The sequence below is a fragment of the Pristis pectinata genome, chromosome 7 (assembly GCF_009764475.1).
Source record: "Pristis pectinata isolate sPriPec2 chromosome 7, sPriPec2.1.pri, whole genome shotgun sequence".
Lineage (NCBI taxonomy): Eukaryota > Metazoa > Chordata > Chondrichthyes > Rhinopristiformes > Pristidae > Pristis > Pristis pectinata.
Window position 1 is genome coordinate 72,117,662 of NC_067411.1, and position 13,511 is coordinate 72,131,172.

Genomic DNA, 13,511 nt, shown 5'->3' on the forward strand with positions numbered 1-13,511 from the left:
TGTTGAAGGAAGGCATGAGACAGTAATCTGGTCATGGAATTTAGCTATATATGTAAAGTAAGGTCTGAGAAGTTTGTATAGCTATTTTGAATATGATTTTTGCCTGTGGCATGCATCTTTCAGGAACATGCAAATAATGGACATGGCTACCTATGTATAACTGCTATTTGGAATGGGGAATGACCATTTGTTGCTTTATTCTGAGCTTATTTTGTTGCAAGGCCTACATAGATATGGAATACCCATGAATTTAGGCCAATCTGAATCTAATGCCAACAGCATTGATGTAAATTTATTTTTAATTCTTATTTTCTTAATTGAGCAATTTTTATTCCCACTGTTTTTCTTAATACTATAAGGAGTTATGACAAAATCAGTCATGGGTTGCATTAGAAATGCAGCAATGTGTGCTGATTAAAATGTGAATTACGAAATTAAATTAAATTTATGGGTAATCATTAACTATGAAATTGTATGCATTTTGTATTCCAATATTAGTAAGTAATTTTAGTGTATTTTTCCTTAGTTGGTGGCAGAGTGAGTCGAGAATTATCATACACACGAGAGAAGATAGGAGAGGAGGCCATGTTCAATCCGCAGATCATGATTCAAACACCACCTGAGGAAGGTGCTAATATTCTAACAGTTGAAGCACTGCAGCAACATCTTGACTCTGCACTTAAAGCCAGCAGAGTGCAAGTTTATTTGTACAACAAGTAAGTCACGTTGAATTAATTACATCTCTCAATGTTATCTACCTTGCTCTCTCAATGTTATCTACCTTGCGTGAAGAACTTTATTTCCCCATCTCAAAGGAAATCTTTGTTCTTCCAAGAAATTTGACTCGAACTGGAAAATGTATTTAAGTGCTACATTTTCAAGTCTGTGAAGTCTAGTCCAGACATTTTGTTGAATTGCCCTCTAATCTTCCTGCACGCACATTTTTATCTTGTGTACGTGTTTTAATACTTTTTGGTCTTTATTTCCCTTTTTTCCTTTAGACCGTGGACCTTAGACCACTTATGTTATAAATCAGGAGCACTTGTAACAGAAACGGGTTGGATGGACCAGGTGAGATTCGGTCACTGTTAAAATGTAAAACTATTATGCAAAGTAATATAATTTTACTTCACTTTTGATAATTGCTATCGTCATTAAGCTGAGTGATCCTTCTGTTTTTATCAGCTTATCGAAAAATTGTATCCTTGTCTAATAATCACACCCTTGGACTGTTTCTGGGAAGGTGCTAGATTACAATTAGGAACAGTCTACCTACCGTAAGTAAATTTTAATTGCCTTCAGTTATAAGTGTTACCTTTTGGATTTTTAGCTAATATCTTGTGAGTTTTCTTGTTCATAGTTTATATTTTTACTAAAAATGTATATGGATCATTTAAAAGGCAAAACAAACTACAAAGTATAAAACAGTCCATAAATACGTTCAAAACTTTTATGAGTTCCATCATTGTTGTGAGGGCAAAAACTTTAGAACCAGGAGGCTCTGCTGATTTATCAACTTCCACCTTTATACCATTATCAATGTTTATTTAGCTATGCCTCGAGCTAACATTTTTAAACAGTAAAGTTAAGACTGGAACCATGATGTGCTTACTTTAAAGGCAAAAATGGGTGCAATGACACCTACTTTAAGGGACTAAGACCTTGTTCTCCAAAGAGACCTAAACAGAGTTGGGCTATATTTTAAGCAGATGGTATTAGAATCCTTGAGAGTGTAGGCTTTTCACCAGTCATGGAGAAATCAGACATGGTGCACCATGATAGGCTCAGCACCTGTTCTTCACTGACTTCTGCTGTTGATCCAGGAGAAATAGGCCTGCTCCCCAAGTCTATGGTATTCCAAATAGCACTTGACAACCACTCAAACCCTCCTGATCACTGACAAGGCAAGTGGCCTGGTGTTCATTTCTTCAATGCCATCCTGACAAGAACCAGCAGTTTAGCCAATTAACTGGTTCAAGGGCCATTTTTTGTGCAAGGATCAGGTCTCCTGGTGTCACCCAAAGTGGGGCTTGAACGAATATTTACCCTACAACCTTTCTACTTGGTTTGCATAGCTAATAATTTGGTGACATTTGTCTCTGTTCTACTACCCGTTCCCATCAATCAACAAAGACATTTGGCTGCTGACATCAATTAGCAGAGAGTAATGAAAACATATTTTCTCACATGTGGCTGTTTATCAGTCAGTTAGGTTTCGTGGTTTACTCACAGAATGTATAGATTTACAAAATTCTGATTGCCAACTCAAATCATGTTTTTTTACCCCTCTGTGGCTGGAGACTTGTTGTAAAGGTAGGCAGGGACAAGGGACTGATAATGTAAAAATTGAATTGTAAATAAGGGTTTTGTGTTTTCTGGTTGGGAGAATTGAAATAATAACTCAAGCCTGGGTAGGCAGATACAATGTGGTTTGAACCACAAAGTAACCCAGCCAAAAGCTTCTCTAATCTGTCAGCAGCAGGAAGAAATTCAGAAGGGGGGGATGTTGGTCAATTGCCAGGTTGTCAAAGAGCATAAAGAAGTAAGGTATCATTAGCAGTAATAAAGGTAAGGTACCATGATTCGAGAATAAAAACAGCTTTTATTATTGTAATACAGAAGACATTATGTCATGATCTGTTGATTCAGTCGGATGCTATTTTCTTACCCTGTCAATGTGTAAAAATGACAGCTTATGGCAGAAAAAACTGGTGTATGCAGGCTGGCAGAACGTTCATATTTATAACTAATTTATCTCTCGGTATTAGCCAAGGTAGTGTAAAGGCAGAATTTGGAAGAGCTTATCTGGTTAAAATATATGACTTTATTCTTTATATTAAATGGATGAAACCTTGTGGAAAAGAATTATTTAATAATTTTCTGAGGATGAAACCATCCAAATTTTTGGTGTTTACATGGATCAGGTTTGAAGAAATACGAATACCATAGTAGAACTTGTGTTCCAACATATAAATGTTCACATTTTCGTCCTCAACATCCTTTAATTTTGGGAGGATTTTTTTTAACAACTTACTAATTTTATTGTTCTTGGTTCTCACCTAAGTCTGGTGTATGGTAGAGGGTGGACTTGTAGCCCTTCACTGCTGCTGGAAGCTGCCAGGAGGTGGTAGAGTTCATCTGAATTTCTATAACGTCTCCTGGGAAATGCATTAGCCTCCCTCTTGATGCAGATCAAAAATTGAAATTAATCGAGTACCACAAGACCTGAATATCACCTTTTCAACCCTTTAACAACACTGAGCCCTCTCAAGAATTCTTCAAAAAACACTTTTTTAAAATTTTGTTTTTCCAATGATACAGTGAATTATGATATTATATGCAGTCATTCTTTGAATATCATGTCTAATCTCTTTAAAATATTGTATTTATGATATTAATTTCACAGTTATTAAACTTGATTGTTAAGCTTCATTGAATGTGATTGAAAATACCAGACTAAATGTATTGCTAAAATTTACAGCAGAAGATGGTGGAATAGATTTTAAATTTAACAGCTAAGTGGTAAATTCGGTGTTATTAATTTGCCACTTTTTAAAAATTCCAATACTCTATTAATTAGTTTTCTGTTTGGCAGTGAAAATTATGAAATCGCTTTTTATTTTAACATTGCTTTTTGTTGCTACAAACAGAATAGAAATTTGACTATAGCTGGAGACCGGGCATCCTCTGCTAACATGAAATCCTAGCCCTCTTCATGTGCAATACAATATGACTGAACTTGCTACCAGTGGTGAACCATCCCCTTTAGTTTCTAACCTATTCTATAGGCCTGGACATACATTTACCAGATCCACTAATTTAATTCTCAAATGACTTTGCACAATATGTAATGCTACAACAAGCCTGTGAAACAGCTTAAAAAAAACTTCAGCCATGTCCTCAGGTTTAGTCAACTGTCAAACCTTTCAAGAACCTTGAATGTTTCTGAATGTTTTAATAATAGCTCAAATTAAACTCCTAAAACCAATAATTAAAAAAGCAGAAATTATTAAAAATGAAAGTTAAAACACTTAAAAACATTAAACTATTAAGAATATTTAAGCAAAAACAATTAATTTATACTGGCAGTGTACTACATTTAGGCAGGCTAGATTGACAATCCATGTGACTTCTGAGGCTCACTCATGAAAATGTGGATGTTCCCAACATCCTGAGAGGTCCTTGTCACTGTCAGTCTGTCTGCGCTCTAATGTCAGACTCGTGGAGTCTAGTAGCAGACGCGGACTTCCTGCAGCTTTCTGCAATTATACTGGAAACTCTGGGTGCTGGACCTCTATAAGGTCAGACTTGGCACTGGTGCAGCAAATCTATTAATTTCAGTGAAGAAGACTATCTGTGAGGGATATGGGAGAGTTCTGTGTAATGTAGATTTTTTTGAATAAATTGAGTTAATTTAATTGCCTTGCATTTTCTAGTGTTAATGGTCTTATGAGTGTTTGAGCCAGTTACTTCATACCATGTCCCCTTACAAGATAGGAAATGATTTTTGCCCAATGAGTCTATACCTACTCATAGAGCAATCCCATTCCCCCAACTAACTTTCCCTGTAACCTATTCTCTTCACATTCCTATCAACTCCTCCCAGATTCTTTCTTTCCCAGATTGCAGCTACACTAGCGGCAATTTACTATGGCCAATTAACCTAGCAACATCATCTCTTTTGGAATGTGGGAGGAAATTGAGGCAACCAGAGGAAACCCATGTGGTCACGTGGGGGACATGCAAAGACTACGCAGCAGCACTGGAGGTCAGATTGAACCTGTATTGCTGAAACTCTACTTGCTGCGCCACTGTGCCTCCCAAATGATTGAGCTATTTGTTATTTTTTGACCTATGGTGAAATAGTAAAACACAAATTGCCAAAGTAAGTTCATAAGCAGCAGCTATCTCTAGTGAAAGTTTACTTAAAGATGCAATTTATTTCTTGACAGAGGGAAGCCACAGTTGCAATGGACAAATCTTGACCCCTTAGAATTCCTGGAGGAGTTAAAGAACTTAAAGCATGAGGTGGATATTTGGGAAGAAATGCTGACCAAAGCTGGTGTGGGACGTGGTTACATGGATCGCCCTTGCCTAAACCCTGCAGATCCCGACTGCCCATATACTGCGCCTAACAAAAACTCAACAACAGTAAGCAGTAACTGTAGATATTCGACTTGTGTTTCTGTACAGTCGTTTCTTTTAAGTCAGGATTAATGTGTATTTATTAATGGATTTTAAACTTGCATCTAACTTAATTATCTTTCTCAAGTGCTGCTGTACCAAAGGTAATAAACTGCTATTAGAACTGAAAATTCTAATGAACTCTCTCTCGAGTTAGTCACATAATCATATTGTGGTTATATAATCATATGCCTGATGATGCTGCTTATATTTACAGCCCCTTGATATTGCCCATGTATTAAGTGGTGGTTGCCAGGGCCTGTCTAAAAAGTACATGCATTGGCAAGAGGAGCTAATATTAGGCGGTACCACCAAGAACAGCAGCGGAAAACTTCGCAGGTAAGCAACTGAACCAGAATGGCAGAGGAACCATTTTACACAAACCAGGTTATAATTAACTTAAATTACAGGATTGTATGCATATGAGATGTTCTTGTCTCAGGACCTCATTCCATGCTCTAAATATTCACAAAGCAAATGGGAGAAAGGAAGCGCTCCAATAATTTTTTTTTGTTAAAATTAGAAAGGTTTGCCATGATAATAGCCCAAATTATAGATATTTAGTGGACCACCAATGAATCTTTGCTTTTTAGTAAAGGAAGAAAGTTTTCTAAAATGGTCAGATTTCTATTGTATTTAAAGGAGTTTATAAAATAATTATATGCATGCTTATTTTCAATCTTTTATCCTGGATGGATCCAACAGATGCCTTCTATATGACTTATTACTTGGGTAGGGTGGATGTTGTATTAAAATTGAAAAAGGGTGCAATCTAGTATCCTTAGTCATAGACTTCGATGGACCAGAGAAGTCGATGCTTATAAAGGGATGGGGGTTTCCTTCTCCTGCTTGAATCCCATTTTATTTTTATCTGAATATCAAGATTGGATCACTATTGACGATGATCATCCTGTCCTCAGTTATGGCTTTCTGCCTTAGAGACATTGTTTGTTAATGAAAGAGCATGAAAGAAGTAAGCATTGAAAAAGGAGGAAAACAATAAGTACCTTGCCCCTTAAAAAAAAGTATAATTTCGAGTGGTGTTTACTTTTACTTCATACTATATAGAATTCAGTCAACTAATTAGTAATAAACAGGACAGCTAACTGTCAAATAAAATGCAATTCTTTCTCTACCACAAAAAAAATCTGTGGTCATGCATTTGAATGTTTATTTACAAGTCACTAAAATGAAAAAGTCAGATTTTTAGAGGGTGGAGAAAAGTAGCTAGAATATCTTGAGCTTTTCATTTATAACTTTGTAAACTGAGTTGATGATGTTTATTTTTGTCCCCATCCCCCGTCTCCCTGTGCCTGTCTTCAGTGCCCAGGCTTTCCAGACCATGTTTCAGTTAATGACCCCCAAGCAGATGTATGAGCACTTCAAGGGTTATTACTACGTTTCGGATATCAACTGGAATCTGGACAAAGCTGCAGCCATTCTAGAGGCCTGGCAAAGGAAATATGTTGAGGTAAACTGGAAAGAAGCAGTAATAGTTGTTATTTGTACATGCTGAAACCTGTAACTAACATCAGCATGTAACTAACATCTTAGAAGGGGCAACTACTACTGTATTTATTTGCTGTTCATCACTGATTTGTTTATATCATTGTTCACTCTTGCTGTGTGCAATATGATTGCTGTGTTAGTGCTACACAAAACCAGTCAATGCACTTCAGAGAAAGATATGGTGTATGAATACTTTGAAACATTTATCAGAGATTTGCACTTTTTCCAGCTCTTTTGTACAAAACTGCCCTATGATAATTCTTAAGTAGGGCTTTAACTTTTTTTCCATTAATAGGGAGAACATGCCCAAAGACTGACTTAAACATTCAGTTTTATGGTTTTTACAGCAATATATTGTGTCAAACTTTCATTTTGCATTAAGAAAACAGTTTTCAGATGTGCTTAAATTAATGACAAATCATGTTTGTTTTTGCACAATACACTAGTCAGTGATATGCCTAGATAACTGGTTAAAAAAAAATGATGACCAGCAACGAAAGACTATGTACAAGGATTATTTATTGTTTTAACCTATTTGGCTGCGATTTATAATAGAACCTGAAAGTTAATGTGTTTCCAGTAATTTTTAGTAACCAAAATTACCTGGCCTTACTAAACAAAATAAAACCCTCCAGAATATGAATCAAAAATTATGAAATCTTTAAAATTCCAGTCCTGAAGTTAAAAAATCCCATATGAGCTTTTGTGTATTTTTCTTTTTAAATAGTGTGTTGGAAATAAGATGCATTTCAGTTTAGAAAACCTTGCATGTAAGGCTATGTGTAATAGGAAGGATGTGTCTGTCAAATGGTCAATTTAGCCTCCAGATGTGGCTTCCTGCAGTGCAGCCTGCTTCTGTCTCTTTTTGCTTGCACAGTTTTTTTTTACTTCTATGCTATGCAGTGCATGATTTGAGGTAAACCTGTTGGGATTCAGAATCATCAGTATAGTTTTTCTTTACAATACTACCTATGGCGTATACATGTTTAATGCAAACAGACGTTAAAATTTCAAACATATTTACAATAATATTTGTTTGCAACTGCATTTACTAGCATAATATGGAAACAAACAAAGCCTACACTGAATTGAGCAACAGTCGCCCACTGTGATTGTTACTCTGTTTATTAAAAAAAAGGTGTCTGGAAAACATTAGCTAGGCACAGATTCTTCTCACAGCTGCAGTCCCATTGCTAGGGTCATGTGACATCATCTGGCATTTGTTTCCCGGGCAGTGACCTTTGTAAAGCAGCCTGTGACCCTCTGTGCTGGCCAGCCAATGAAGCGTGAATGAGGAGCTCTGAAGAATTTTTTTTTGTTGAGTGAAGAAGAACTTGATGAATTGCCTAAGCTGTGACTTTTACTATTGGTGGGGGAAAAAGAAACAAAGATTGTTTTGCATACAGGCAGAATAGGAGGTTCATTAAATGTCTGTAAATCAGGATTGCAGTTAAACGAAGGTGACAAATATGCAGTAGTTTATCTCATTTTCTGGTATTACTTAGGGTGGGTGCACACTTCAAAAATTATCTCATGTATAATGTGGAAGCTCTGAATGTTCAGTTTTAATTAATTAGTTTTTAAATGATGTAATTTTTTTCACATCTTTTTATGCTTCTGCTACAAGAAAGCTATAGAATTTGAACAGAATTTTCACCGAAAATGCTTCTTTATAATCAAATCAATATCTGCTTTCCAAGTTTCTTTTATATTACGCTGTTATTGCAGGTTGTCCATCAAAGTGTTGCACAGAATTCGACCCAAAAGGTTCTTTCGTTCTCTACTACTACCCTCGAGGACATCCTCAAGTCATTTTCCAGTGTCAGTGTTATACGAGTCGCTGGTGGCTATCTTTTAATGGCAAGTCATTCTATGCATCTCAAGGTGTAGCTATGCAAGTAACAACACTGCTTATCACTCAAAAATAATGTTTGCTAATTAAGCACTGGTTATGCGCAGCCTCATAAAATTATCACAGTTTATGGCATTCGTGTGTGTGAGTGGGACAATTGTATGAATTTATTGTGGTGATTGATTCAGAAATGAATTTAAGTAATTTCTTGTTTGAAAAACATCAGAATAATTTGGATTTCAATGTTTGTTTCTTCCTTGTTCTGCTTGCAGCTTGCCTATGCCTGTTTAACCATGCTACGATGGGACTGTGCCAAGTCCCAGGGTGCTGTTGGGCTAGCAGGTGTCTTGTTGGTTGCACTGTCAGTGGCTGCAGGATTGGGCCTTTGTTCTTTGATTGGAATTTCCTTTAATGCTGCAACAACTCAGGTATAATATAAAGTCAAGTAATTTGTGAAAAATTTACCTCGTCAGTCATATTTACTAATGCTATGTTGTGATATCCATTAGAAGTAATTTATTCCATGGGGTGTCCCACAGATCAATTTTTTATTTTGGAGAGTAAATTGATTAATAACCTGATGTTGGCTTCTCCAAGCTGCATGATACTCTGTCTACAGAGTAGATAAGGCTAGGTTTTCCTTTCATTCAGCAAACTCAACAGCTAAAATCCTATTGGAGTATTGGAGCCAACCACTGTTGACAGCGCAGTAACTTTGCAGTTTGATTCATTAGAGGACACTCTGCTGAATTTTAGATTTTCCAGTGATTCTTTAAGAAAATTTGAGTTTTTTTTTAAAGCACTCTTGAAAATGTCACAAGTACAAAGAAGTAGATGTGACCCAAAAATGTCAGCAGAACACATTTACTGCAGTGTTTCACTCAGCAGTTGGATTACTTGAACGGCTCCTTGGAGAAACTTAAAATACAATCATGTAAAGAATATATTTTCAGGAAAGGGAATTAAATAGGTTGCTTTCAGAGCTAGGTACCTAATGTTCTGAGTGCTTGCTCTTTATGTAATCTTATCCTGAACAGAATTTGTAAGCCTTTTTAATTTCCATATCTGGGTTCTGTTTCAAAACTGCCAAAATTAAAAATTAAAACTTGCGTTTTCAAAATCATTTGGGTCATGCAATGTGACAAAGTAACATATTCCTGCTCAGAGTATTGCTGTCTTTTTTAGATATTTTGAATGCCAAATAGAAAAAGTGTTTATTCTGATGCTTGCTTCGTTTAGATACAAGGAGAGCAGCATCAATGAACCAGAATCCAGCATTTTTATTCCCAAACAGTCTCCCCTTATTTTCAGCAGCATAATAGTAAACCTAACTTTCAACGGGCTATCTAGGTTAACATGGCAGATCAGCTAGAAGCCACATCATAGATAGTAGTCTCCTTATCATAGATAATAGTCACAGATAATAGACATGAATAGTAATCAGTAAAGCCATTACTCATAAGAAAATTGTTTTGATTTTTATCACTGAAGACAAATGAAACCCTTAAATAGAATGAGTCATAGACTGTGGCTATCTTTGACCTTGTAGCAGTGTTTTGATTACATCTGGAGTAAACCAAGGAGTATTGCCATAGATTTGCTTGAACTGGTGACTCTGAAGTACTCTTACCCGGGGGACAGTTTATTTTGTCACTAACTATGACAGTAAAATTTTACATCACTATGTTCATGTTGCTTTGGTCATTTTGGTATCACTGCATATTGTTTATCGAACAATGTAGCACTAGCAGTTCAATTATTGACTCAAAGCATAACCTTTGTGTAAATTAGTTCCTTTGAAATCTAAACACACAATTTAATTTCCAAATCTTAAACTTTACAAGTCAAGAAATGTACAGTGTGTTATTGAGGATGACAATGAGATTAAATGCTAATGGAATAAATGTCCTGACTCTTGTAATGCATATTTTTTTGAGTTTAATGTCTTCATTACTGCTACTGCAGCAACATCTTCATTTATATAGCACCTTTATATAGCACCTTTGACATAGAAAAATGTCTCAAAGTACTGATTCTTAATACTTAAACATTAAGGAACCCCAGTGGATCTCCGGACAGAAGGCCAGAGAATGGGGTGGAACCTGGTTCGTCTGAGATTCCGTCCCATATTTCAGGTATGGGAGGCCGTGGGGAAAATCATCAATCCACATTCCCCCTCCCCCGCACCCCATATCATTGGGGTGTGTTTGGGAGAGTTCCTGTATCACATCTGGAATTTGTCCAGCACATCCCTCTAACACCTCAGCAGAACTCTTGCCAGATAAGAACGGTACCAAACTGTTAGCAAACATCGTTACTTGTCACTAAATTCAAGCATTTCTCAGGAGATCGAAGATTTAGGGGACTCTTAATCTTCTGCCACATTGAAAGATTCAGACATAACCTTGCAGGGTTATTTTGAGCTATCTGCTGCTGGATCATGATGGACTCTACATGTGTGCTCTCTGGGTACCTTAGTTGCCTGATCTGTCTACACAAATGACTTTGTCCCTGCAGTATACGATAATGTTGACAACTTGGGCACACATACAGCTTGCTCTACAGTACTTCTGCCAGCAAAGCAGGCAGATCAGAATTTTGATTCCCAAGGTCTGTTGGTTTTTGCATTGAATTATTAAGTGTTGCAAGCACTTCATGGAATAAAATATACAATAAAAGTATTCAGTGACAATTGTTTATTCAGTTTACCAGTGATATCAGTTAAAATATTGGCAACTGCATTAATAGATTATTAATTCAGCATCTGAAATTCGTGTTTAGTGAATTGAGATGTTATTGGTGTGCTGTGTTCTGCAGGTTTTGCCTTTTCTTGCTCTTGGTGTTGGAGTGGATGATGTCTTCCTCTTGGCGCATGCGTTCAGTGAAACAGGACATAATAAAAGAATTCCATTTGAGGTAAGAGAAAGAACTTGTTGGAAACTGATAATCATTTTGAAATCTGTTTACTTTTGTTTTATTTCTAATCATACAATAGTATTTTAGAACAAGTTAACGTGTTTTATTTGCAATCTGTACTTTGGATAGAAAGTAGTCGTCAGTATTTTAATTGTAACAAAGGACATGTTTAATCTTTATCTTGGGTGTGGGCCTCTGCAGCTCCACAGTGGTGGTCAAAAAGAACTTTCTATTCCATTTGGTTTGTTACCTCTTCTCTGCACCTGCCCCTAACCTAACCACACCTCTCCCAAAATGAGATTGACTTTTCAGTTTCTTTGTTAGCAAGCTTGAAGCATCATGCTTCTGCAGTTGCTTTAAAGTGGTTTCAGATAGTAAACAGTTTCTTTGGAAGAAAAATATTGTCCTTTTGGTTTTGAATGACAGACTGACTTAGTGTGTGGTCCTGTATTTTATTGCTGCACCCTTATTTATGTATAAAAAGAGGGGTAGCACCTGTGTTTATAGCCCTGCAGATATGCCAACAGTTCCACAGGAATAATTGTATCAATAACGTGGATTGTTTGGCTTTAATGAAAAAAATGAACTCTCTGCTTCCTCAGCACAATAGTATTGGGATGTATTTTTTCCCGAAGGAAAGATTTATCATAAAATTAGATTACCTTAAAGGAGTTAACTGTTTTCATACAGTGGAGGAGGCTAAGGTTGCTGTTCTGCATCCGCAGAATTTCTGACATAAAGAGGAGCTTATGACTTCAAAAATGATGTCCATTCAGTTTTGTGAGCTATCAGCCTATAAAACCAAATGTGTTTTTTAAGAGCAGTGTATGTATCTTTGGTATGGTGGCTACAGCCTTTAAAGAGTTAACATGAATGGTATCTTGAAACAAAGTTTTAAAAAAAACTTTTCCAGTTTCTAAATTGGAAAGTTGATTGTAATTAGTATAGTATTTGAATAACATTGGCTTCCAAAGCCAAGATGGTAATCTAAACTCCCTTCATTCACTAATGTTACTTTTTCTGAACAGTACCAGTGCTGTACTTTTTATCCATGTATTCAGAAAGAGTGTATTAATTTTAATATGTTCTATCATTTAATATTTTTGAGGAATAACCATCATAATTGTGTTTGGAAATTCTTTCACTTATCTCCCACAGGACCGAACAGGAGAATGTTTAAAGAGAACTGGAGCAAGTGTAGCCCTTACTTCCATCAGCAATGTGACTGCCTTTTTCATGGCTGCTTTAATACCTATTCCTGCCCTACGAGCCTTTTCCTTACAAGTATGTGAAACAATACTATTCAGAAGGATTGTATTAAAAGTCATATACATGTAATGAGTGAACTAAGTATTATGTTGTATGAAAATATAGTCAGAGAAATTGTGTAAAACAAAAGGAATTCTGAGCAACAATAAACAACAAATTGCTCGGGTGAATTTCACTTTTATCAATTCTGTTACTATAGTAAGTTTAAAACTACTCACTAGTTATCTTTCGGTTGAAAATGTATAGCTGAAATGCACGAAATTGTCAAGGAGCAGACAGAAGTATAGCAGAGAAGGCTTTACTCAGCAGCTTACTATGGTAGTCCTGCTTCTCATACGTTTGCAGTTGTCATGAAACTTTGGTCATGTTTTGCCATTTGAATGTGGTCAGTGTTTAATGACATAACAATGCTTTAATTGCCAGAACTATAAACACTGAGACTGAAATACTTTGTATATTTATTTTTGTTGTCAGTTGCTTTTATTGCTGAGGGTCAAATTGAATTCAGTTAGAATTATAATTTAACTTTTATCTTTCTAGACACTTTGAAGTAATCTTCTTTCTCTGCATGCCTGCAAAATAATTTTTTTTACAATAATCTGACTGCCAATAAAGTATCTGGATAATTGGGCCAGGAGCCCAATGAATTCACAATAATCTGAGCTAAAAACCCATGTTGTAAAAATGTGCAAGAGCTAAGTATAACTTTTTTTTGTTTCAAGTAGCTTTTTATCAAATCCAGAAACATCAAAGGTAGATCTTGCCAGTTAGCTGATGTGTT

The 13,511-nt window shown here is 36.1% G+C and overlaps 1 protein-coding gene across 1 annotated transcript in view; it reads left to right on the forward strand.

The window, feature by feature from the left end:
• Positions 1-13,511, forward strand: part of ptch1 (patched 1) — a 73,819-nt gene that overhangs the window by 23,424 nt on the left and 36,884 nt on the right. The window contains exons 3-12 of the mRNA XM_052020157.1: positions 527-716; positions 1,002-1,071; positions 1,186-1,277; positions 4,953-5,151; positions 5,402-5,523; positions 6,508-6,655; positions 8,422-8,553; positions 8,818-8,973; positions 11,363-11,461; positions 12,620-12,745. Coding sequence (XP_051876117.1) covers positions 527-716; positions 1,002-1,071; positions 1,186-1,277; positions 4,953-5,151; positions 5,402-5,523; positions 6,508-6,655; positions 8,422-8,553; positions 8,818-8,973; positions 11,363-11,461; positions 12,620-12,745 — 1,334 coding nt within the window. The remainder of the gene's footprint in view (positions 1-526; positions 717-1,001; positions 1,072-1,185; positions 1,278-4,952; positions 5,152-5,401; positions 5,524-6,507; positions 6,656-8,421; positions 8,554-8,817; positions 8,974-11,362; positions 11,462-12,619; positions 12,746-13,511) is intronic.